At 34.3% G+C, this 25,553-nt stretch overlaps 1 protein-coding gene across 1 annotated transcript in view; it reads left to right on the top strand.

Annotated features, from left to right (window-relative positions):
• The window catches only part of MMP16 (matrix metallopeptidase 16), a 168,037-nt gene extending 144,183 nt beyond the window's left edge, over window positions 1-23,854 (top strand). Inside the window, exons 7-10 of the mRNA XM_061995106.1 lie at window positions 6,911-7,049; window positions 15,192-15,342; window positions 20,168-20,283; window positions 23,520-23,854. Coding sequence (XP_061851090.1) covers window positions 6,911-7,049; window positions 15,192-15,342; window positions 20,168-20,283; window positions 23,520-23,854 — 741 coding nt within the window. The remainder of the gene's footprint in view (window positions 1-6,910; window positions 7,050-15,191; window positions 15,343-20,167; window positions 20,284-23,519) is intronic.
• Window positions 23,855-25,553: the final 1,699 nt, after the last annotated feature.

Genomic DNA, 25,553 nt, shown 5'->3' with positions numbered 1-25,553 from the left:
TGATTAAGCAGGTCATGCTTTCTCTCAGATTGTCAGTAACTTTTGATTATTTAGGCCTCATCAAACCTCCATTCCATGCTGATTTTATCCCTATGTTTTGAGGGTAAAAATAAATAAAAATGGTTGAGTTTGCTCTCCTCTAAACTTTTGCATTTTCAGGGAGTGCCTGAGTCCTTACAGAGAGCCTAAATGACTATTTGTAGTAGTTGTTAAAATAGTCTCACTCCTCAGGCAGATGGTGAAGCATCATATTACATGTGATAAAGTGATAAGGGTAGACAAGTAGAGAAAGCACAATTATTCTGATTTCATTAGAAGAGTTGGTCTGTTTTGCTTGGACAAAGATAAGTCTGTCCTGGAGCGTTTTTACATACTTATGTGTCTATTGTTTAGAAACATGAAGTCAAAAATTTCAGACTGATAAGAACTAGATAATCAGCAGTGGAGGTTACGGAAAAAAAATGTCAACACAAAACCAAATATTCCTTATTTTCTTCTCATGGTCCAAGGTGGATAGCAAAACTCAATTACAAACAACTGTGGAAAAAAATTTAAAAAGCCTTAATTTTTCTATAAAATCCCAAGTGTTACACTTGCTCTTATCCAGCAAGATTTGTGTTCTAAGGTCTGTGCTATTGTTGTTAAGACAAAATAGCACAGTGCAAAGGAATACTGTGCAGCTGGGAAAAGAATCTTGAAACTACTTTTATGCAGATATCCTGTCTTTTTCTAGGACACTGCACATGTTATCATGTCAAGACATTTTAGTTATTTGAACAAAATCAGTTAATTGAAAAGCTGAATTCAGTTAGGAATACAAAAACTCACCCAGAGGAAAATAGGTTTTTTTGATTTTTTTTCCTAATTACTTGATCAATTTGCAAAGATAAAGTATTGATAACATGACCCTCATACCTGAGTTGTTACCATGAATATGTTATGGAACACATCAGAAAAGCAATAGCACTGTGCGATGTCATCTCCAGCTGAACGATTGTGAAAGATCTGTGTCTCTCAGATTTGTAACCCAAATAGAATCATAGAATCGTAGAATGGTAGGAGTTGGGAGGGACCTTTAGAGATCATCAACTAGATAAGTTCTGACATGGAAGATTTTACAGAAGGAGTTAAGTGCTTTTGGAAGGTTATGATAGTGATACAGTACATGGTAATCTTACATATAATGCCCAGATCAACCAATGGTGATTGAGCGTTTGCAGACAGTAGAATGATTTGTGTATAACCTCTGTTGAGTTTGTTTTCTCTGGAAGGCTTTATTGTTTTTTTCTTTCTCAGAACTATCCTGTCTTCCAAATAAAACAAATTTCATAATGCTTAATTTGATTGACTGGTCCTGCATCTTCATCCTGCTATTACTATTTATCCATAGTAGTGTTTCTGAAACAGCCTATAGTTTCTTCTGACTCAATGCCCATTTTCTGATTCTTAGCGATATTGCTCACTTTTCAACTCCAGTTTGATTTTTTGTTTATTTCAGTTCTGCTTTTTGAACTGTGAATAATTGTTCAAGTTTCATTTACTTAATATGTCTATAGTAATAATATTTAATGATCCATTATTATGCAAGCTCCCAGACACACAAGAGTGATCCATATACTTGAAGCTATTGGGTAACTACAGATGCTTGCAAAAAGTCGTTTGTTAGCTAGCAAGGAAAGGCATTAAGAGCTATGCATTCAATGCATATATTTGTCAGGTTGGAATTGGAGTGGATATGACAAGTCATGTGTTCAACCTGTCTTCAAGGGTTAATGTGTTTTGGGGAAATAAAATAGTGAAAACTGTTTAACCAATATAATGGGAAAGATATAACTTTGTTTAAGATAAATTAAGTACATGTAGTTATATGTGCTGAAAAGATCCATTCTTTCTATAAGCAGAGCCTAATACCTCAGAAAGATACCTGGCATGCTTTAGAGCCACATGATAGAGCTTTTTAACTTGAGTTACAGAGTCTCAAAACCATTGAGTCCAGTATGTTCATAGGAAAGTCAGTTGGGAAAATTAAATTTACACAAATTATTCTATCAAACTCTGCCAACACCTACCTTGTCCTATCTTCTAAAGGATCCAAACTTCCAGTTCTGCTCTCAGGCATTTCCAGGTATTTGGTGATTCTTGTCAATCTGGCTATCTCTAAAAATACATCTATTGGTAAATCATGTGCCTGCTTCTGTATCCTTAAATAAGATCATAAAAATAGAAAAATTATACATTTTCAAAATGTTAGCTCTGTAGAAACCTGTAGGGTCCTTACTGATGACTGATATTCCGTTCTTCATAGTCATTGCAATGACTGCAATAAATCCACTGAAAACAGAGCAGAAAAATAAGCAGTCTACAGAATTTCATCAATCAGAAGAGAGAGCATGAATGTTCACAGTTATGTTTCAGAATGACATATTTAGACATTAAAGGCAATGGCACAGGAAGATCTTGTTTCAAGCCACAGTTCCTTTATCCTTAATATTGGCCAGATATGTTGCGATGTAGAAAAGTTTCCTGAAAACAAGCAGAAGGACTTAGTCTACAAGATGGTTTTAATACGAAGCAACAGAGATTTTGGATCAGATCATGCAGTCAAAGTGCTACTATTTTTGGTGATAAATAAAAAGAAATAAGGTGAATGAAGGCTGAACATCAGTGAGCAACTGTAACTGTTTCTGATTGCTTATGTCTTTTCACAACGTGAGTCGTTAGACATGCACATTTCTGTAGTTAGCTGTGGATGCTCTTAAGTTTGAACGTGTTTAGGAATTAGTCCGAAGGAGTGAAAACCCATCAAGTGCTATTAATCACAAAATTATTGTCTTTGTAGTTTCTGAACTACAAGTGACTGGAAAAGTGTATCAAAGAGGTGTCATTGCATGTTACCTTTCCTTTTATTATGATACCATAGTGCAGTTGTAAGGGACCTACAGCCTGACCAGTTCAAGGCTTAAGTCTTATCTGTTAATTTGCTAGTGACTCCACTGGACATAAAATACAGGCCTAGATGAACCCTGATCTGATGAACCCTGATCTGGCCATATTGTCTTCCTTACAATATTATGTTCTTTGCATTAATTGGTGGTTGAATCCAGGGGACAAAAAGTAAAGAATGGATGGGATTTATCTCACTTGCAGTTAGACGCCTACTTTATACTTTATAGATATCTGAGCAGGAGACAGGCTTCTAGATTCCTTTTATAGTCAGTATGCAAAAATAAAAGACCAAGTGAAGCTTACCTTAGAACGTTTCTATAGAGGACCTTTGTGTGCCAGGTTCAGTGATTCATTTATAAGCAGATTTTTTATGTTGTAGACGTATCAATCTGATCAAATCAATTCTGCTCACATGACTCACTGAACATTGCTCTAGTTGTATTAGTACAGAAGTAATCTAATTTCTTTGTAGAATTTGGAAAGTAGCAAAGTGCATATTAAAAAAAGAAAATATCTTAAAAGATTCATCATTTTTCTATTAGAAACCATTAGAAACCACTTAACTAGAAACCATTTATATTAGAAGTGTCTCTAAAATGACGAAGAGATAGAGTGGGAATCTCTTATTATCGGTCTCAGGTGAAAGTGCCTTTGCCAGTCCAGGATGAATATGTATATACACTAGCACCCTGATGAATTAATTTCTTGATGGATACCTTGAGTCATTTTTTTTAAAGCTTATGGCTACTTAGTATTGATATTATCATTTTTTATATATATTTAAAAACAAATTTCTGGGGCTATGCTGCATGTAGCAAACATTTTAGCTTTGACATAATTGTATTACTGTGAAGATTTTAATTGTACTCTGACTGGGCAAATTATTTGTTTTTCTAACAAATCTGAGGAAAAAAATACATAATCATCCCAATATTATGCTTTGAATCACTAATAATAAATATGAAATACACTAATAACTCAATACCAAATCTGCAGAATATAATTTAATTGGTCTTGTTATCAAAATGAGTTAATGCAAATACATTCCACAAAACCCTAAGACTGAAACAACTCATTCTCAAGGACACAATCTTTGTTGACTTGTTGATTTTACAGGTTTTGTTGCACATTGACATCTGTGTTATAGAGTCAGTTTCTTTCAAGAATGCATATTTAGTCTCTTTACTGGGGTAATTTTGCTTAGACTTTGTTATTATACCAGTAATCACCATGACGGAATAGTACTAGCCACTCAACTGTACAGTACTGTCCAAACTAAAATGAATGCTCGCTAATCTGGCCTCATCTATTTTAACACCTGAAAATGTGTTAACTATTGAATAGAGCCATGACTTTAAAGTTTGGCGTTTCTTTTGTTTGTTTTCAGGAGAATTTTGTTTGTTTGATTGTTATTTTAATAAAAGATAAACAAAAACTACAGTCAATATAAGTGATTATTTAAAAATGTAGTTTAAGTCAGATCAAAAGATTATTCTTGTCAAAGAAAAATCTTTCTATTTTAACATATTAATGTGATTAGCAAGATCTGCTTTGGTATACTAACTGAAAACTGGGTTTCATTAGCCAATGTAGAATACGATAAGCTTTGTCTGCAGCACTTCTGCTCAGACTTTCTGGAGTATGCTCATTTTATTGGGAAACTTCTGAAAGCCTGAACATTTCATTTACAACCTTTGTTCAATGAAGTGCTTAGGTGTGTATTTATATCCCTTTGTATTCAGCTAAGTAGCCAGCCTTTGTTCCGCTTTAAATATCTTGCTTAATTTGTACCCGTAACTTCATCAATGTCCTTCTAAGTGGGTGGACATTTTATGAGAACTGAGTATATTTCTTCCTGTAATTAAACATTGTTTTCTAAGGTGTGCTTATGCAACCAAATTCAGACAAATAAAAAGGGTTATTTCTGTCTTGTAGTGAAGAAAGAAAAAATTGGAGTGTTCCTTTGTACTGAAAATAGTAACAGATATCACAAAGACGGCAATTTTAAATCACTGCATCTTGCTACTTGTTTGTTCTTTTTTTTAAAAAAAAATCTTTAACAATGATTTCTGAGATATTGTCTGTCTTTTGAGAGTTTTACAGAAATTTGTGGAGGACAAAGATCTATTTGGCCTAATGAGACTTATCATTACATCATTCGTCCCTAAGTCATTCCTAGATTAATGATGCCTAAAAAAATCTGACCTGAAAATCCATTTCAAGCATTTATTACTGTTTCAATTTAAAATTACTTTCAAATGTCTACTTCGAGATTATTCAACCTAATTTTCATTCTTTCAAATTTTCTTATCTTATCTTCATTTTTATATCATTTTTATGCTCAAAAAATATCAGAATTTGATGTTACCTATTTCAGCATTAAGAACATGTGGTTCAGTTAGGCCTTCCTAAATCCTTGTATCTCTATTGTTTCCCTGCTTTTGTCATTCTCTTAATGGAATGTAGTCAGTTAAAACTAACAAAATTACTTAACTGACTTTCCTTAAATGTTATCATACTTACAATAAAAAAAAACAATGAAAGCTGAAAATGGGAATCTAACCAGATGAGAATAGTGTAACTGTATTGCACTGGCAGGAAAACAGTTAGACATGAAAAAGATGTGAGGATTTTAATATTATTATTTCCAGACAATCCCTACTTTAAAACATAATATTTTTCAGATTATGACTTAAAACAACTCTTTCAATTTTTAACTTGTTTATGCACATGATTGAGATTCTGTATATATTTTGAAATGTTTTGTATTTCTGCAGCTAATACTTTTTTGTGGAGATTTATAAATTGTTGAGTCATTGGAAAGATAAACAATTAATGAGAGCTATAATCTCAGATTTGGAAAGATGAATACAGTTCATCATAAGCCTGTTCCTGCAAAGTATTAATCTTCTCTCAAAGCTATGCTGGATCCCATAATAGCATAGGTCTCTTTGTCTTGGCAAGTTGACCTGTACAAAAAAAGACTGCACTGCCATGTAAAACTGTGACAGATATCTGACAGAACGGCATTTAGTTTATCATTTCGGGGGGTTTATTTTTTATCATATGAATACTGTAAAAATGTGCAAGTGTGTGTAAATAGTTAAATACTTGCTTGCCCCATCCTTCATCTGGAAATATTGGATGGACTGGAACTGTTGGTGTTATAAGAGCTGAAGTACAACATCTTTATCAACACCCACCTAATGTGTCAAATACTCATTTCTCAACTTGAAAATTCCTAATTCCTCAACAATACAACTTCCATATGACACTCATTTAAAGTAATAGCGTATCCCACAGGGAGAAGCCATCATAAATGGCAACAATCTAAGACAGATTTACCAGGACACTGGATTTAGCACCTATAACTGGCTGTAATATTAACTATTCTATTTAATATTACATGGAAAGACTATGAGTCTTCAGTACAGTAAAGTTGTCATCAATTTGTAGTTCTTATCAGACCAATTATAACTATATAGCTATAGTAATATTGCAGCTATATCTATCAACCTTTCATTGTTTGCAGACACCAAAAAAAAAACTGGCTTGCAGAATTAGTTGTCTTCAAAGCCTGTCTGTAGCCCCACTATATTAGGCTTACACATTAGGTTTACACATACATAAATGGTTTAGTCTAAAAGCATTTATAGTCAAGTGATGTCACTTATGGCAGTGACGTTGAGATGATTGCATCATGTTACATAGCACACTGTATGTTCTGCCAAAGGCTATCTACACCAAACACACAGTTGACATGGGTATCTTTATCCCACCTCAGGGAACAACTAGTTCTGATGCATGTGTGAATGTGACATGAATGCAAATACAAAAATGGTTATGCACACAGTGAAGTCATACTCTAACAATGCTAGGATAGGCTGTTCAGTATTTTCAAGACAGCAACTGAACACATATAAATGCCTCAAAGAATAATGAGAGACATGTATTTGCTTTCCAGGATCAATGGTTTTGGCGAGTCAGAAACAACAGGGTGATGGATGGATACCCCATGCAGATTACCTACTTCTGGAGGGGACTGCCTCCCAGCATTGATGCAGTTTATGAAAACAGTGAGGGGAATTTTGTCTTCTTCAAAGGTAAGAGAAGAAGAAAATTAAGGTTTTTGTAATACTTTTGGCTGTAATGATTTCTTTGAACATATCTTGTTTATTTTTACTGATTTGAAGTCATGTTGGAAATTGGTAGGTAAATGAAGATTGTGTGAGTTCTATTTTCTCATTTTGGCAGCTACAGCTTTAATATCAGATTACCCTTCAGAGTATCAGATCATTTACTTTTACATATTTAGTAAAAATTTGGAAATATATATAAAATATATAGTAATGCAGTGATCTAATATTAAATCCTTTCTGAGAAATATGGATTAAGAAGCAAAAGTAAACACAGTTGTGGGGTTTTTTTGTAGCTCTTTTTGGTCTTATTCCTCTTTACAAATGAAATTTGCGTATATTTAAATGACATCTGCACAACATACATCTGACTGTATCACACTGTATATATTTCATCTGAGAACTGTGATATTAGGAATTTTGGGAGGGAAAAACAAATATATTTTTCATAGATGCGTATTAAATATTTTTAAAGCAGCATAAACTCCAGAAAATATTTTGTACAGATTGAATTGCTGCTACTCATTCTTTTCAAAGTGTTACTCCAGACCCTCCTCAAAATTAAAGTGAGAAAATGATCCTATATGTTAAATAAATACCCATCTAGCAACAAAGGAGTGAAACCTGTGTAATATATGTTTTATAAGATAATAATTTGGTAGAAGAGGAAACTGAAAAGATACGTAAAAAACTATTCAACTATTTAGTGTTGTGAGTGATTAACTTGTTAATTCATTGCAAAAAAGTAGATTTATTGCAAAATTGTTAAATAAAAAATGAATTCTTTTAACAAGTGGAATCATTAAAGGGGAGATGTAGTATTTCATTCACTATTGAAATCACTTTGGGAATGTTAAATGCAAAATACATAAACACTTAATTACAGCATGGTGAAGATAATGTCTTACTAACAGGGAAATTTTATGTGTGTGTGAATCGTAAGAAAAATTGCTTTCCATATAGCACATTTTCTATTTACATGACTCCAGTACAACATATGCTGTTACTTCTGTTGCCATAAAATAAACTTGATGTCATAAACTCAGGAAAGTTGATAAGATCTGGAACTGTGATCAAGACACCTCCAAATCTCCATCCCTCTGCTTGATTTTGGGGCCTATGGGACATGCGAGGATACAAATATTATTCTTTAGATATTTCTTTGCTCATCACTACTACATAAAGCAAAGGAACAACCTTGTGCATTCCAGACCTTTACCTTGATAATGATAGGATCCATTACCTGAACTTCAAAGATTATCAGTCTTGGCCTTATACCTGCTTTCTTTTTCTTCCTATTGACTTCAAAGTATATTTTATCATCATTTAACACTTTACCCAATGCTAACTAACTCTTCTTAGGTCGCAGGGAAATTCAGTAGTCTGTAGGTTATGGATAACAAAAAAACAGGAGGAGAAGAGGAACTTCTCAACTTTGTGTCTATGAAATTAAATACTCGGGATTAATTAAAGCAAGCAGAAGTATCATGATTGTGCTCTTAGAATTCAGAATATTGTGTTCTTTTCCTTCCTCATCATCCTCAGATTATATTTTCTGATTTCAGACCAGCTAGTTTTTTTTCTTTCTAGCTGATATCATATGATACTTGGATTTCCTATTGCAGGTATTTTTCTACCTGCTTTCTTTTCAAAGTTCAATTATTTTTCTAATGATGTATGTATTGTCCCTTTGCTTGCCAAGGTTAAAAGTATTAGGTTAACAGTTAGACTTCATGATCTTAAAGGTCCTTTCCAACCTAAGTGATCCCATTATTCTATATTTTCTTGTGCAATTTTTCTGAATTTTTGCTTTTCTGACACTTCATCATTTCCAATATGTACTTGATAGTGTTAGTCTGTCAGTGTAATTCCTGTTCTTCCACTGCCACAGAATCAATTGGTTCAGCTGAATCTTTTTTATGCATGTTCTTGAAACTTCTTTTTAACTAAGGCTCTCAGCTGACTTGTGGAACATGATTGCAGAAGTCTATATAAATAGACTGTAACAATCATTGTCTCATTTCTTCCATTCTCTTTTAAATTTCATCCTGGGAAAAGAGCATATGTCTTCCTCCCAGAGATGCTGGAAACAGACAACTTGATTGTTGCTGTGATGAGAAAGTAGAACATGTTATCCACATGTTAGTGTGCTTTAGCCATCTAAAAATAATCAAACCAAGTATGGTTAAGAAGGAGTTGTAAATCTTAAGGTTGACATAGAAATGTTTTCAGAAAGCACATACTTGAGCCCACATTTACGTCCATTATTCAGAGTAAAATAGAAAAGAATAAGTGAGTACTACCACAGAACTTGGACTGGAGTAATGTCACTATGCACTCCTTTCAGAAAACATTTTCCAGATCATTTAATTTTAAGGCTGGTCAGGTCTTCACAGCAGAAAAATCTTGTGTTTCAATGAAGACAATACTTACTTGCAGATTATTAAATAAAGTTTCCAAAACTTTGTGCAGACCAGTGTGTAAATGTCCTCTCTTCAGAACAGCCGCTTCTGAGATGCTCAAAAGAAGATTCCAGGCACATCTTCCTTTGCTTTCTTTCACTCTGGAGGCGTTTTTACCTGTGTGAAACAGGGCCTCCTGTGACTGTCTGGTTCTTCACTCTTGCTTTCATATTTGTGGAGCAATATCTGTAGTCTCTGAAGAAGGTGAAGAAAGGAGTAAGTTAATTTACTCATCTGCAATTCCTAGTGAAGAATTGCCATCTTGCTGCTTCTTGCATGACTAAACTATCATAAATTCAAGATAAACAATGTTCTGTCAGGCCAATGAAATTTTGGCCAGTACATGTGAGTCATTCTGGACTGAAATATTCTGTTTATCACTATATGGCATACAAGCCATATGCAAATGACATAATGTGGCATCTCAGGATAGAACATTTATTTATGAACCTTTGGAAAATCTTTATATTTTAAGTTTTTACTGCAAGAAATATACTTATTCTTAACTAATAAAATCTATCAGTATTGATATTACTCTTGTGAGAATATGTGAGGAGCCTGTGGGATCATGGATAATGTGTTAGATTTCTACAGAAAATCTCAGTGAATCTAGTTCAAGACTGTGGATCAAGTGTCTACTTTTGAAATGTCATTGTTTTTTATTTTTTTAAAAAATAATTAATTTTCACTTTGTTTCAGTTTTAATTTTTTAATAAATATTTATTTACACAAAGAAAAACAATTTTAAAAGTTCAGTAGTGTGCTTCTAGTACAAAGTAATGCTAGCTCATTTTAGGTGTCTTAAAATACTTGTCCTGCCTCCTTGTGCCTCATAATGCTCATAAAGTACATAGCAATCTGGTAGATTACTGCTTATAAAAAAATTGATGTTTATATTCCTGTTGTTACATGCTGCTGGTGCCCATACTGAATGATAAGAAGATGGCACCAGAATAATACTTTTTTCTTCTTTTTTTCTTTTGTTTCCTTTTTTTTTTTTGTATAAATATAAATAGTAAAGTTGATTCAGTATACCTGTGAGAATTTATTTGGTGCTTAAAATTAATTGTGAAGCCCTCTGCACTGTTGTATGTTATGGTAAACTGAATGTAGCAATAGAAAGGCTTCTGTAAAACTCATATTACCAGTATTACCATCATGACTTTTCAGCTGCACTTATCTCACTGCTTGATAATTTTATATTTAAAAATATGTTTACTTGAGTGTCAGATTATGGAGTAGGAAAATTATAGAAACCTAATGTGTGAACTAGAGAATGGGAGAAAGGAAGTATGAATAGTAATTTGGGAATACCAGTAAGAAGACTCTTGAACCTGGCTTGAAAACAAACCTTCAAAATTAGATTGAATATAAACCCAAAAAATTTTGAGAATCTATCTCATCATTGTGATTTTCCACAGTGATTATTATGCCGTATCCAACATAGCTCTTGCACTAAACACAAATTATAGTTGCATATAATATGAACAAAAAACCTGATTGCTGACAACTTTGGAGCACAACTATACAGCCTTCTTGTTCCACAGAGGAAGAAGTACAGTTGCTAAAAATTGCATAATTGTTTACTGTAGCAAATAGATATTTAAATAGTCTGAATAAAATCTGGAGTTAAATATTCATTATTTTAAGTGAAGCATAACAATACATATACTCTTTCTTTCAAGTAATTTTTTTAGAATGGCAAAGATAGATGTTGAGATACTTCAAATAACTGCAGTCACGGTTCATCCTTCTCAATTGTTTCCCTGCAGTGATGATATTTAACAAAGCACCATTGCAAAAAGTAAGACATTTTGACTTTTTTATCACTTGCTTAATTCTCAGCTTGTGACCTTACCCTTCTGCTTGTTATTAGGGAATAAAAGCAGAGAGATGAAAAATTCTGACTGTTGGCCAGACTCCATGTAATGTGGTGCTTTATTCTCTGTGAGAATAATAAACTCACCAACCAGACCTTAAAAAATAACTTTGTAAAATAAATACTGCGATGATTTCTGCCAAGAGCATAGGCTGGGACTCTGAACAAACATTATTTAGCTATAAAAAGGAAATTCTGTTTTTCTCATATATCCCTTATTTCCATTATACTCATATTAATGAAGTGTATTGACTATTTACTAGTGGAAATAGAGTATGAGATAAATCAAATCACACTGACTTACGCATTCCTTTTTAATGCATTTTAATACATTTTAAGATACATAAATACAAGTTAGAAATAAAAGGAGCTAATTCTCATCACAGTGAGGCACCTTTTGCACTGGTTTTCAGCTTTAATTTCTAACATTTGGTTCTGAATTTGAAGGTTTCTATTTTTTTTCTGAACTTTTGGAAATCCTCTTTCCTCCCAGCTGAGGGACAGAAGCTAAACAGGAAAAAAAAAAAAAAAAGGAAAAAAAAGCCAAAACAACAAAGCCAAGTACAAATCACCTGAAACCTCCTGAAACAGACAAAAAACCCCAAGCTGAAAGCTGTCAGACAGATGGAACTCCTGAATTTCTTATGTACATTCCTTCCCATTAACAATCAACACAGTTGTAGCAGACTAAACATGTCCTCCAAAGCAAATGTTAAATACAATTCCCTGTAGTTAGAATCAATAGAAGTCTTGCCTACATATGTTAGAGCTCTCAATGCCCTACTGTCTGCATAAAATACAGTTAAATTTATCTCTTCTCTGTTTTCCCAGAAAGGATTTGCTTCTTAGTAAGAAATTATGTGAAGAATTTAGTTTTTAAACCTTGTGTTTCCACACCTACACTTTCCTTCTAATTCAGTATCTGAATATGCAACAAATACTTTTCTCAGTAGTGCTGTCACTTATAATGGTGAGGGCTCAATTCTTGTTTATTTTGTTAGGACTCAATCTTGTTAATAGCTAAATTTGACCCTTTGGATATGGCTGATAATGATCTATTCCTAGTAATTATTGTCACTTTTATTCCTTTTGACGCATCAAGAAAGATAATGGCATTGCATACATTACAGCATATGTCTCTCAATGCTGTACAACAGCTGTCATTTTGAGTGATCTTCTGAAACAGAAATGAGCTGGCTCAGTATCATTCACTGGATGCCATCTGTTGTTCACACCATAAGTACCAACTTGTAAGGTCCAAAAATGCATGACTGCTGTTACTGTTGCATTTGAAATCACCATTACCATTTGAAGCCTTCTGTGTCTGGTCATGTGAACTGGCAAAAGGATAAAGCACATGGGAGAAGGGACAGTGAATGACTGAAGATGCTGATCCTTATAAGTTAATGTTGTGAAGATTCTCAGTAAATATAAATGTCAGGTTAGCACAGACCTTAATCCCAGGTTAATGCAGACCCCAGGTTTCCATGACTGTTCTTCAGAGATCTCTGCATCTCTTTTATTTTCAGTACTTCAAGTGGCTTTGTACGTATTCATTCTTTGAACCCTTTCTTTCTTCAATTGTCAGGGGGAAAAGATGGTTCTATTGAGAAAACTATAGTGTCTGTGCTTGGAAGTGGGTGACAAGCAGCTGTAAAGAAGATGATAAAACATTTACTTTGGAAACCCAGCACAGGAGGGACTGAAACTATATCCCCTCTCCCAGTTAAAACTGTGATAAAATGAAAACATACTTTAAATCACTGCAGTACAAACAGGGGGATTAAAAAAACATCCCTTCATACGAACATTTAATACTGCTGAGGGATAGCTAGAATATCAAGCCAACTGCAAAACAGCTCTCCCTATTTTCCCTTTTATGATTGTAGCCTACACCTGATCTTAGATCTTTGGGGTAATATCACATTTCCTTTTAAAATATTTATACAACACAGTGCATTAACCTCCTAAGCCTGTGTAACAGCCTGCTTAGGCTTACAGGTAAGTACAAAGACTGATATGGAAAGCTGTAGTTTCATCTTGTAGGTAGTCTTTCCAAATATATTTGAGAAAAACATCTTTTCAAACTTTTCCCTCTACATTTTAAGTGTCATCATCCTAAATAACAATGAGTAGACCTAAGTGAAGCATTCCATAGGCCAATTCAATACACATGTTCATGGATCTTCTCTAGTAGTAGATCTTCTCTGTGATATAACTCAGTAGAATTTACGTGATATCAAAGAATATCTTCTTCAGTGTTATTGTTACTAATAGTGACAATGTTTTTTGGAAACACAGGTGAAGGTAGTGCTTTGAAGAGAAAATAAAACACATGGTTCCTACACAATGGAGCCTTGTAGTCTAGCTCATAAAAAATATCCCTGTTGCTCAGATGGCATAGTGCAAAGAGAAGACAGGCCTCAGAGCAAGCTCTTCAAATAAGTACTAAAATGCAAATTGTGCTCCCTTTTCCCTGTTTCTAGGGGACATGTGAGGATCTTTATTCCCTTTTTTCAGGCAAAGCTGTGTTCGAAAGAGAAGTCTCTACTGAAAAGATGCAGGTGAGAAGTGTGTTTTGAAGAAGAATTAGAAGAAAGCAGAAGTGTAAAAAGAAGATATTTGCTAGGATAGGAGACACTGTGTTGAGAAGATCTTAGTAAACACTTGGAAGTGTTCAGTGAGGAAGAAGAGCTGGACTGGAAAGCTTGAGTGAACTGAATCCAGGAAACCAGTTGTGTCTGGTGACATAAGCTATCCATGTCTAAGATGGAGCACAGAATGCATCCTCGCCAAAAACAGATACGGGGGGGGGGGGGGGGGTGTCGGGGGGTTACACTACTGAACATTGGTGCATCTGCATTTTCTGTATACATTTATATCTCTATGTAGACAATATATTTAGATAGTAACTACAACAGGAAGAACTCAACCACTCAGCATTGCTGTCCAGGAAACAATAGACTATTATTCACATTTAAGACATTTAACCTGAGGTTTATGTAGACACTGAGCTAACACCAAATAAGGTAGTTCGACTACTTTGTGTTATCGTTGTGTAAGAAGTCAATTAGGTAGCTTTGAGTGTTTCATCACCCAGAATCAAAGGTTAAATCTTGCTACCACTGGTACTAAAGGCAACCTCTCATTAATTTCAGAAACACAAAATTTTCGCCTGTGGGACTTCAGAATACCAGTTTACTTTCTTTAAGCCACACTAAAGAAAATACGATTAAAAAATCTTTTTAATTCTATGGTCATTTCAGAAATAATCTGTACATCCTTCCTAAGTACTTTAACTTCTGGAGGAGAAGGAGAGTATGGAATAATAAAAGTACATGGTCTCTATAAGGATAGGAATTTTTAATTATTTAAAAAATTATATGTTTTCTTATCTCATTTTGTCTAAAATTCACTCTTCTTTCCTCATGAGACATAGAAATCTTGAGTAGTATTGCTCTAAACACTGTCAACCATGTAGCCTCTCAAGATAGCTTCATTTTCGTTCTAGGTTTGATTCCTATATAGTTGGTATCAAAATATTCTGTGAGCTTGTTGAATGAAAGACATTTTATAAATGAAAGGTATCTGTAAGGCATGTTTCATTTTGCATTACCTGCAGTGATGGAACATTTTTCATTTCATTGTATTTGGCAGAATCACTGTAGCCCTTTGGGAGAATCTCTTATTTCTTAGCAGTGTATTAATACTGAGAGTTCTGAACACTAACACACATATATATATGTGCATATATATGCTTTTGTACAGGTAACAAGTTCTGGATTTTCAAGGACACTACTCTCCAGCCAGGTTATCCTCATGATTTGATAACACTTGGAAGCGGAATTCCTTCCCATGGCATTGATTCAGCAATTTGGTGGGAAGATGTTGGGAAAACCTACTTCTTCAAAGGAGATAGGTTGGTATAGGAATTCTGCAAGGTAGCAATTTCATGGATATCAGCTAAGCATGTTAATCTTTTCCTCTATTTCTCAAAAGATAAGTCAAGCCACTTGAACAGTTCATTTTCTGTGGATTAAAGTAATTCTTCCTGCATAAAGTGCCATAATGTTTTTATATTGCTCCTGACTTATACAACTTATATTTGTGTGAATATACTGAAATATATATGTGTATTCAGTGAAAAAGTTATATTTTAGAGGTAAACAGGCAAGTCACAGTTGATGGCATGTTTTAATTTCAATATTCAAAGAAATGTAAATATGTATGCTCTTACCTGCTCCTTTTTATCTAAATTTCTAATCTCTCACACATAAACAAGCAAAGCATGATCTGAAGATTTTCAAGGTGGGTGAAAAAGACTGATACTATTTAAAAATAGGGAAATTAAAGCTAAAGCAGGACACCAGAGAACAATTTGAGCAGTTGAGCAGATGCCTAAGAATTATTTTTAAATAAATCTTACAGAAGGGACACTTATTTTTGTGATTAATGAGGAACAGAAAGAAATTGTTACATCTGAGTTATTTTCCAGTCTTGAAAGAGACTTGCACTAGTCACTTAGTGCCTCTATGTCTTCATTTCCTTGTCTGTAAAAATAAGGGAAAGAATATTTGTTCACCTTGTAGAGATGTCAAGAGAACTCATTAATTTTTGAAACTCTGCAAGTTATCGGAATGATGGATTTTACCAGTTTTCAGGATATTACTGTGCAAACTCTAAGTGCTCTGAGACAAATTGTCCTGTATTACCAATTTTAATGTTTCTATTAGTTTTATTAAAAGTATGATGACTGCTTTTGTTACTATGTGGTACTTAGGATTCTGAGGCAGTAATAATATTCATTAGTCACTTCAGAAGGTAATTTAATGCACATCATAGAATATGTTAAGCACACTACAGTTGATAATTTTTAGCAGTACTGTAATATTGCACTAGAGGTTGTCACAATTTTATTGTTAAAGCTTCTTTGCTTTAAATAAGAAAGCTTCCAACATTCATGATAAGGGAAGAAGATAACTAAATAAAATTTTCGTGTTGTTTGAAAACTGGGTATAATTTCAAGTAATTAAAAAAAAAAGCCACCAAAATAATTAGCTTCCAAAGGTTCAGTAAATTTTTTATTTCCGGGTAGTAATTTTCCACTTCCACACTCCTTTGAAATTATGTACAGTACAAGTCTTGTGTGACCGGTACTTCTTTTAAGTTTCATTCAGCAGTGTCCTTTTATATTTCCATGCACAGGTAGTTACTTATAGTCAAGACTTTTCTTAAGCATTAGTGGTAATAACAGAAGAAAAAAAATTATCAGAGAAAATATCTGTTGACAGAGAAGTTGCCACTTAAGGCTAACAAGCACAATGAAACTCAGCAGGATATAAATGCAAAACGGTATGTTAGAAGATCGAACAACATGAGCCTTGCAGAGATAATTGAGCTATTACAGGATATTCACCACTATTGGGAATAAACCCATATACCACTAAGCTTCTCAATGTGTGTTGTTTATATCACTTTTTTTTTCTTAATGCAAAGTTAGAATTGAATTCTCCTGCTAGTTGTAGTAGGATGTATAATCTACCAGTGGTGTGCATGTTTTCCTCTAAAAGATGTCACATTAATGTAGTGTCTCATTGACAGGAAGTAGGAATGAATGGGACCCAAAAAATTACAGCAGCATCAAAATAATAAATTATATCCCTCCTTATGTAACTGAAGGACCTATATACTTGTTTTGCTGTTTTTAATCAGTAGCTAAGGAGCAGAATTGCACCAGCGCAGAATTGAGACAGTAAGATATCCCAGGGCTATACATAAAAAAGTTAGAGCAATAGTATATAAAATATCAAATATGGCTATAAAAAGAATAAAACCCAAACAAAACAACAAAAACCCCAGTAACAATATTTGAAAGTCAAAATAGGAAATTATATTTTAATAATCCTAAGTCTAAAGCAACTCATATATGACTCATTAATTTTTTAAATGATCCATTTAACCATTAAAGATAACTCTTCCAAATAATTGCATGAACACTAAAGAGGGAACAAAAGATGACTACAGAAAACATTCTACCCTCCTACCAGAACTGAGTAGTGGTGAACAAGATGTTAACAGTTTTACTGCACTTCTTGGCACATGGTGGTGTTTATGCCCTTGTCTTGTGTGACCACTTTTTCTGCTTTAGAGATTAAATGAATACATTTTTCTTCATAAATTTTAGTTATTTAATAGTTCAGAATATCATTAAGTAAGTAGTATTAGATACAGGAATGAACAGGTTTTAGTATGCCTTTTTCTAAAGCCACAAAGTGCACTTTCATTTCTTTTCCCTTTATTACTTTGTCTTTGAAGTACAGTAACACAATCTATATAGTTTGTAAATCTCAGGTCATCACTGGAGAGTCTGCTTGTGAATGTTTGACATAGCAAGGAGAATTAGGACTAGGCTTTTCCTTACCCCATAGACATGCTCATTATACCAGTAAAAGTTGTTGCAATAGTATAATGATCAATCTCTTCCCTCATAGGATTACCCATCAATAAATGAAAAAACAGCAGTTTTGAGAGATATGAGTGCACACTGTGTGTGTCCTCAGAGATCTGGTTTTTAATGACAACATATATTTTTGACAGTTCTATAGAACTCTCTATTTCCATCGTGTAGCCTAATGGAAAAGCACAGAGGTTGGTAAAAGAAGGAGCTTTAAAAAGTTGAACAAGGACAAAACAGAGTTCTGGGAAATAATGGCAGAGGAAAAGGTAGGATAGTTGACAGACAAGAAATGCAGATGAGACATTATAAAATAAAATATTAAGCTCAGTAAATAATGTGAATAAAGAAACAGGAAAAAATAACAGGCAAATATTAGAAGAGAAAATGCAAGCTAAGGATGAAAAAACACAGAGTCAAAACATGAGCAAGAGCTGGTGGCAATACTATTGATGTCAGAGCTTTGTTTCCTACTTCTACATATTATTTCCTTCTCCATGTAAATCAAAAGAAGTTACATTTCAAAATAAAGAGGATTATTTTGTTGGGTGGTCAGTGATACCTATGTGACTAGATTTAGAAATCAGGCTTTAAAATAATTTATGCACAAGAAAGAAGAAATAAATCCAAATGTTTTTTAATGTAACTTGCCAACTCCTAACCCACTTGAAATCTGCCACCTTTTCATTTCATTGGAAGCTTAAAGCCAGAAAAATGCCCTTCAGTGAGAAATGCAGAAATCTTAAAATGAATTAAGGCTTCAATTGAGCAATTTAAATCTTACTAATTAACATCCACATAAAGAATATTTACTATAACATGAACGATCATAACAAAGATTTCTGAAAGCTGAAGTCAAATGAGTTCAAATTAGAAAAAGGGTCATGTTTTTAGCAGTGACAAGGTTAGCAATGAAAATGATATATTCACAGGGCCTTGATGTCCTGAAGTGGCAACTGACTGCCTTTTTATGTCAGTTTTCACATGAATTAAACTGATTTTGGAAAAAAAAAACCAAAAAACAAACCTCCAAATTAGTATGCTTTAGGTTATTATCCTTTTGATAGAGAGACACTCAAAATATTAAATGATCTTCCCAAATATTATATCAGGATACACAGAGATACTAGAGATACCACATGTTAATTCTTAGAACCAGCTTGTAGTAAGACATGCATAGGTCGTGCTTTAACCCTAGCTGGCAACTATGCACCATACACTCACTTACACCTCTCCTCATCCCTGATGGAATGAAGAGGAGAGTCACAAAAAAGGAAATGTTGTGGGTTGAGATAAGAATAATTGCAATAAAATAAAAGATAATAATAGCAAGAATAATAATTGAAAGGAATATAACAAAAAGAAAGAAATAAAATCCAAGAGAGAGAAGTGATGAATAACACAGTTGCTCACCACCCACTAACTGATGCCCAGACTATCCACAAGCGGTGACCTGACCCTCCTGGCCAACTCTCCCATTTACATGTGGGCATAATGTTCTATGGTATGGAGTAGCCTTTTGAGTAGTCAGCTGTGCTGATCATGCTACCTCCTAGCTTCTTGTACACTTCTTCACTGGTAGAGCATGGGAAACTGAAAAAACCCTTGACTTAGGATAAGCACTACTGAGCAACAACTAAAACATCAATGTGTTACCAACATGATTCCCATCCTAAATCCAAGACACAGCACTGTACCAGTTACTAGGAAGAAAATTAACTCTCTCCCAGTCAAAACCAGGACAGCATAGCAATTTAGCCAGTTTTATAGGACAAAGAGATTATCAACAATATCTGTAAGTGTACAAAAGCAGGTTGAATCTTTTACTGCACTGTATCTATTTAATGATAATTAAATGAAAAGCTAATGCAGTACATACCTATAAGGAATTGGTAAGGTTGGTGGAAGTATTTTAATATGAATCTCCTGACATTTTTGTGATTAAATAATATCTAAAACATTAATTTAACATTTTTGCATATGTTTCTTCTCGCTGTCATTGTGTAGACATCCTAGACATCAGAATTGTTGTGATTGTGATATGCATGCTAATTTATCTGTTAAAGCGCAAAAAGCTTCTCTCTTCTTTCTGCTTAGATTAAACAGTTGTTGAGGCAGCAAATAGCTTTCTTTGTAATATGGTAGTATTTTCAAAGAAAAGATGTCATATATTCCCATGTGTGGATGATATACCAAATGTTAGGAGTAAAAAAATACATAGTTACAGATCTGAGATCTTAGAAAGGTCTTTTTATCTATTTGGTTTTTGTCCTTTAAAAAAAAAATTCAGGTACTGGAGGTACAGTGAAGAAATGAGATCCATGGACCCTGGTTATCCCAAACCAATCACAATTTGGAAAGGTATCCCAGAATCTCCTCAGGGGGCCTTTGTCCACAAAGAAAATGGTAAGTATACACATTTCTCATTTAATGATTTATTAACACCCATAAAGTAAGACAGAGTAGTAGAGGAGTAATTGACTATTCAGGAAAGGAATTTTTTATTTAAGAACAGAATATTTCCTTCTAAAACTTGATGTTGTGAAAATGGCTGGTTTTTTGCACATACATTTTAATACAGTGCAGAAAAATCTTTCAAATTTAGTACTGTAAACCATGATTTCCATTCTTTGTGTGTGTATGTCTGAATTCTTTTTTTTTTCTCTGACAAATTATAGTACCCTTTAAAACAGTCTTCCTAAGCATAGTTCATCTCTATTTGATTTGTCAAGATGCTGTCTGTTTAAATAGCTTAGAAGATATTTCATTCTGAAAAACTAGAAAAGGGAATCAAAATCTTATTTAAGCAGAAATGTCCCTAGGAAGCTATGTAAATCAAAGATGTCATAAACCTGTGATGAAGAAATGCAGATCACAAGGATTTTAATATGAAGTTCTATTACCTGTTTGAAAATGCATTGTTGCATACAGGAACCTAGAATCTCAGGTGGCCACACCTCCAAGTGAAAAAGAACAGCCAAAATCTTCTCCATCTTATAAGAATTCAGAGCTACCCAGGAGGTGCTGGTAGGCTACCAACCAATTACTCAGTTGCACAGCTTAAATTCCTTTGTCAGAAATAGAAATGTGCATTTGTTGCCACTTATCATTATTGGAGAATTGTTGTGTGGCATTTATGATTTATTTATTAGTAAGTTCTGAATTTATTCTGTTTGCCTTACGGTCAGCGCATGCATATATTTCCATGTTATTTTAATTTCCTTTTAATAACCAGATAAAAAGATTTCTTTCCTTGTATAAGCCATTTCAGTGTCTTATTTCAACCTTTAACTTAATTAAGTAGTTTACCATGGAAATGTTTGGGGCTTTTTTTCAGAAATATGTTTAATTGCTTCTTTGCTTTGACTCTATTTTATATAGAAGCAGAAACCCTCTCTGGATTCTGATCTTTTGGCTAGACTGAATTTTTTTCTGTTGTGTTTGTTTGCTTTGTTTTACTTTCAACTGGTAGGTCAGTCAAGATGATATTCTGCATACATCACACTCAATAACTAGCTGCAAATAAATGTATGTGTGCAAATTGGCACAAATGTCATAGAATCATTTCAGCTGGAAGAGACCTCTAAGATCATCCTATCTACGACTAAACCATTTCCTTAAGTGCAACAGCCACTTGTCTCTTAAACACCTCCAGGGATAGTGATTCCACCACCTGCCTGGGCAGCCTATTTCAATGCCTGACAACACTTTCAGTAAAGAAATTCCTCCTCATATCCAGCCTGAACCTCCCCTGGCACAACTTGAGGCCGCTTCCTCTTGTTAGAATAGAATGGTAGGGGTTGGAAGGGATCTTTAGAGATCATCTAGTCCAACCCCCCTGCAGAAGCGGGTTCACCTAGATCAGGTCACATAGGAACATGTCCAGGTGGGTCTTGATCTCCAAGGAAGGAAACTCCACAACCCCTCTGGGCAGCCTGTTCCACTGCTCCGTCACTCTCACAGTGAAATAGTTTTTTCTTATATTTAAGTGGAACTTTATATGTTCCAGCTACATCCCATTACCCCTTGTCCTGTTGCTATCTACTATAGAAAAAAGGGATGTCCCAACCTCCTGACACCCACCATTTAGATATTTGTTGCTACTACCCCTCTCTGCTGGTAATTTCCCTCATCTAACTGGTTCATGTTTCAGCAAAATGACAGAAAAGTTTACACTATTTAAAACTACTTTTTCTAATGAAAAATATGCTCTGATAGAAGACATTTTACTGCATGTGTAGGAGCTGATGATTCCTTTGCTGCATTCATATTAAAAGGGTTTCTTGTTTTTGCAGTGTATAATAACAATAATAATATTAGTACTTATATATACTCCTAATGTATACATACTCTTATGTATTCTGTGTATATATAAGAATACAGATTTAGAGATGTCGTGTCTGTATATGGTCTCTTTATAAGTGTTACAATATTGATAGAGGTAATGTATTAAATTCCCACACTTGAAATCTTTATCCAGGGCCAATAGGTACACTGCTTTTACACACATGCGTTCGTATAAAATGCAGAGATAGAGCAATACTAACAGTTTTTTGTTGAAGCTATAGGTTGATTTAGGTACTTTCTGTATGATAAAATTTTAAAACTTCAACATATTTTAAAAAGTACAGTCCTCTTGGGTTTGTTCCAATCGGAATAGAATGCATTTTGTCATCAAACCTTCTAACTACTGTCTTTATATAGTTCAGTGCTTTTCCATTCATTTTTCTCTTTAACCGATATTATACTTTTCTATAGATATACTAACACATTTGAAGATAATAAAACTGCAAAGGATAAAGGAAAGGGAAATGGTACCTTTTCAGTGGTAAGGAAAGACATTAAAATTAAATAAATAGCTAATATAGAATGATATTCAGATATTCTAAATATCCTGAAAAATGCCAGTAGATGATGAAGATCTTTTGAAAGTTCGAGCTGGAAAATATAAATTTTTTTTAAAAGTGGAAAAAACTGGCTGCTGTTTGAATAGGTGATTGCTAATATTATCTCCAGATAGTCACTGATCTTTTCACGAAATACGACTAAAATGATAAATAGTGCCCAATCTATTTTAGTATTCTTAGTGGTCTTTGGTACTGCAGGAAATAAGATGAGGTCTATAAAGTAAAGATAAGGAAAATCCCAGCTGTTTGCATTCAGAACATAAACAGAAGGAGGAAGTTCACCCATCCTGAAGGTTTGTTTCTTGCCAAATCAATGATATTTTTCAGCTGGCATAATGAAGTAATATAGATTTTTGTCAAGGAGTCAAGGTTTTTTTTTTTTTTCATTTAAGCACATTTCATAATAATATTGAATTGTGCCTGAATGATCAAATCTTTTCGAAGAAAACTTACATCCTCTTACACCTGTTTTCTCTTGGTAAAACTGCTGTTATTTCCTGTAGTTTCCTTCATCTGAAGTATGGCAATAGGCTATGTGACATTACAGAGGGTCAATTCTTGTTTCTAGAGACAGTTAAGAAACTAAATTTGTAAAAACAATATGAAAGACCTATAACTGAAGTCTACTCCTTACACCTTTGTAAGTTTTAATTATAAAATAATTTGATAGCTATAGTTTTGGTCATGGTGTATTGATCTGATATGACCATGAATGATTGCAATTTTCTTCCTCAGGCTTCACATATTTCTACAAAGGAAAAGAGTACTGGAAATTCAATAACCAGATGCTCAGGGTGGAACCTGGCTATCCAAGATCAATCCTCAAGGATTTTATGGGTTGTGATGGACCAACAGAGCGAGAAAAAGACCGACATGGCCCTCAAGATGATGTTGACATTGTCATCAAACTGGACAACACAGCCAGCACTGTGAAAGCCATAGCCATCGTCATACCCTGCATCCTGGCCTTGTGCCTCCTTGTCTTGGTTTACACTGTGTTCCAGTTCAAAAGGAAAGGAACACCTCGCCACATACTGTACTGCAAACGCTCTATGCAAGAGTGGGTGTGATTAAGGGTTTTGGTTTTTTTCCTTCTCTCCCAGGAGTTTGTGGTAACTTGAGATTCAACACAAGAGCTGTTATGCAGTTTCCTAGCTAGGAGCAGGCATCTGTCAGTCTGAAACAAAGCTGATCTTTAAAACCCAGGGGGTTGCCTGTCCTGCGCATGAGTGAGGATTCGCTCAGCTGGGAAGCTCCCATGATACATAGTATCTTCTCTTTCTTCAGTCCTTTGTCTTTCTTTGTCATTCGATTCTAGGCCTTTCCTCTGCACGCTCAATGCCCTATAAACTATCAGGATTTTACTAACAAAGAGGAAAAAAAAAAATCTCCAATGTTTCTACATTTTTCCTGTAAGGCCTGTTCTCCTTGGAAAAATTTTTTGCTGAAAGTAAATTTTTTTAGAAAAACACAACAATCCACAATGGAACTTTCAGGAAAGTGAGAAGACCCAAAACAGCTTTGTCTCCAAAGAGGATTGCTTTCTGTCTGCTATGGATAAAGTCCTATAACTCCTACTCCCAGGTTTACCAGGTGGGAGACTCAGATGACACGCAGGACTTCAGACTGTTTGGACAGCCATTTTCCAACAAACAAGGGGCCAAAATATCTGCAATATAGTAACAGCCTTAATAATACATTCATTTTGTGTTTTTTTTACAGCTGCTCTGGGCTATGTCCTCAATGTTTTAAACTCATTTATATTCATTACTGTATTCAAGCGAACCTTTTTATTGGTTTGTTTGATTTTTGGTTGGTTTTCCTGCATAATCTTTCCCAAGCTGTACCTAACCAGTTGCCCCAGACCTTTCATTGGTCTGTCAGGAGCACTCATTCCAAAGCATAGTTAAAAACAGTGTGTCTCTGAAGTGGATTTCAATGAACTAAAGCAACAGTCATGCTACAGAGAAACTTGATGGTGATATTACATTGGTGGTGTAACCCTTTGAGAACTATTGCATCCGTTTTCAGAGTCTGCTGGATGTTAATCTCGGTTGTTATTAAATTAAAGGATTGTGTTTGGATAATAGAGGTTTTAAAAGAAAATCAGGTTTTCAAAACAGTTTTCCTGTGACTGCAAATGTTTTTAATTATTTCCATTATTGATAGAAAAGCATTTGTAACATAAACAGAAAACAAAATATATTTACCTGTTACTTTCTGTTTAAAGGAACCAAACCTATTTTAATAACTTCTACCACTTACCAAGAATTTTTCTGAACTGGGGACAGTTTTATAGCTTAGCCTCTTATCTTAAGCATCTTGAATTTCTCTTTTAAACTATGTTGCATGATAATTCAATTTGCCTCTGCAAAGGCAGAGTTACAGTTTCAAAGGAAAGCTAAAATGATGACTCTGATATTGCATGAGACTTCTCTGCTGTGTTACCCCTTTGCATGTTCACCATAGTTCTCAAAGGGTTAGTCAAATTTCTGGCTTTCATCCAAACATAATATCACTGACAGAGCCAAGGGACCACCAAAGCATTTTGTCATTCTGTGTAATTTGTGCTAACAGCAGTATTGTCACTTTCATGTGACCTGCAGAGCAGGTTTGTATCAATATTTTTTTCCTAGAGAAAAGTCAGCAACTGACAGACCTCTTTATTGATTTTAGGAGCTGCTTCTTGCAGTGATAGGCTTTACAGTCACTGGGCTGTGAACTTATTAAAGAAGGTCAGAGTGATGCACCCCTAAAGTCAGACACCTG

Source organism: Colius striatus, chromosome 4 (genome assembly GCF_028858725.1).
Source record: "Colius striatus isolate bColStr4 chromosome 4, bColStr4.1.hap1, whole genome shotgun sequence".
Lineage (NCBI taxonomy): Eukaryota > Metazoa > Chordata > Aves > Coliiformes > Coliidae > Colius > Colius striatus.
The sequence above is the reverse complement of the archived record's forward strand: the minus strand, read 5'-3'. Positions and strand labels throughout refer to the sequence as shown.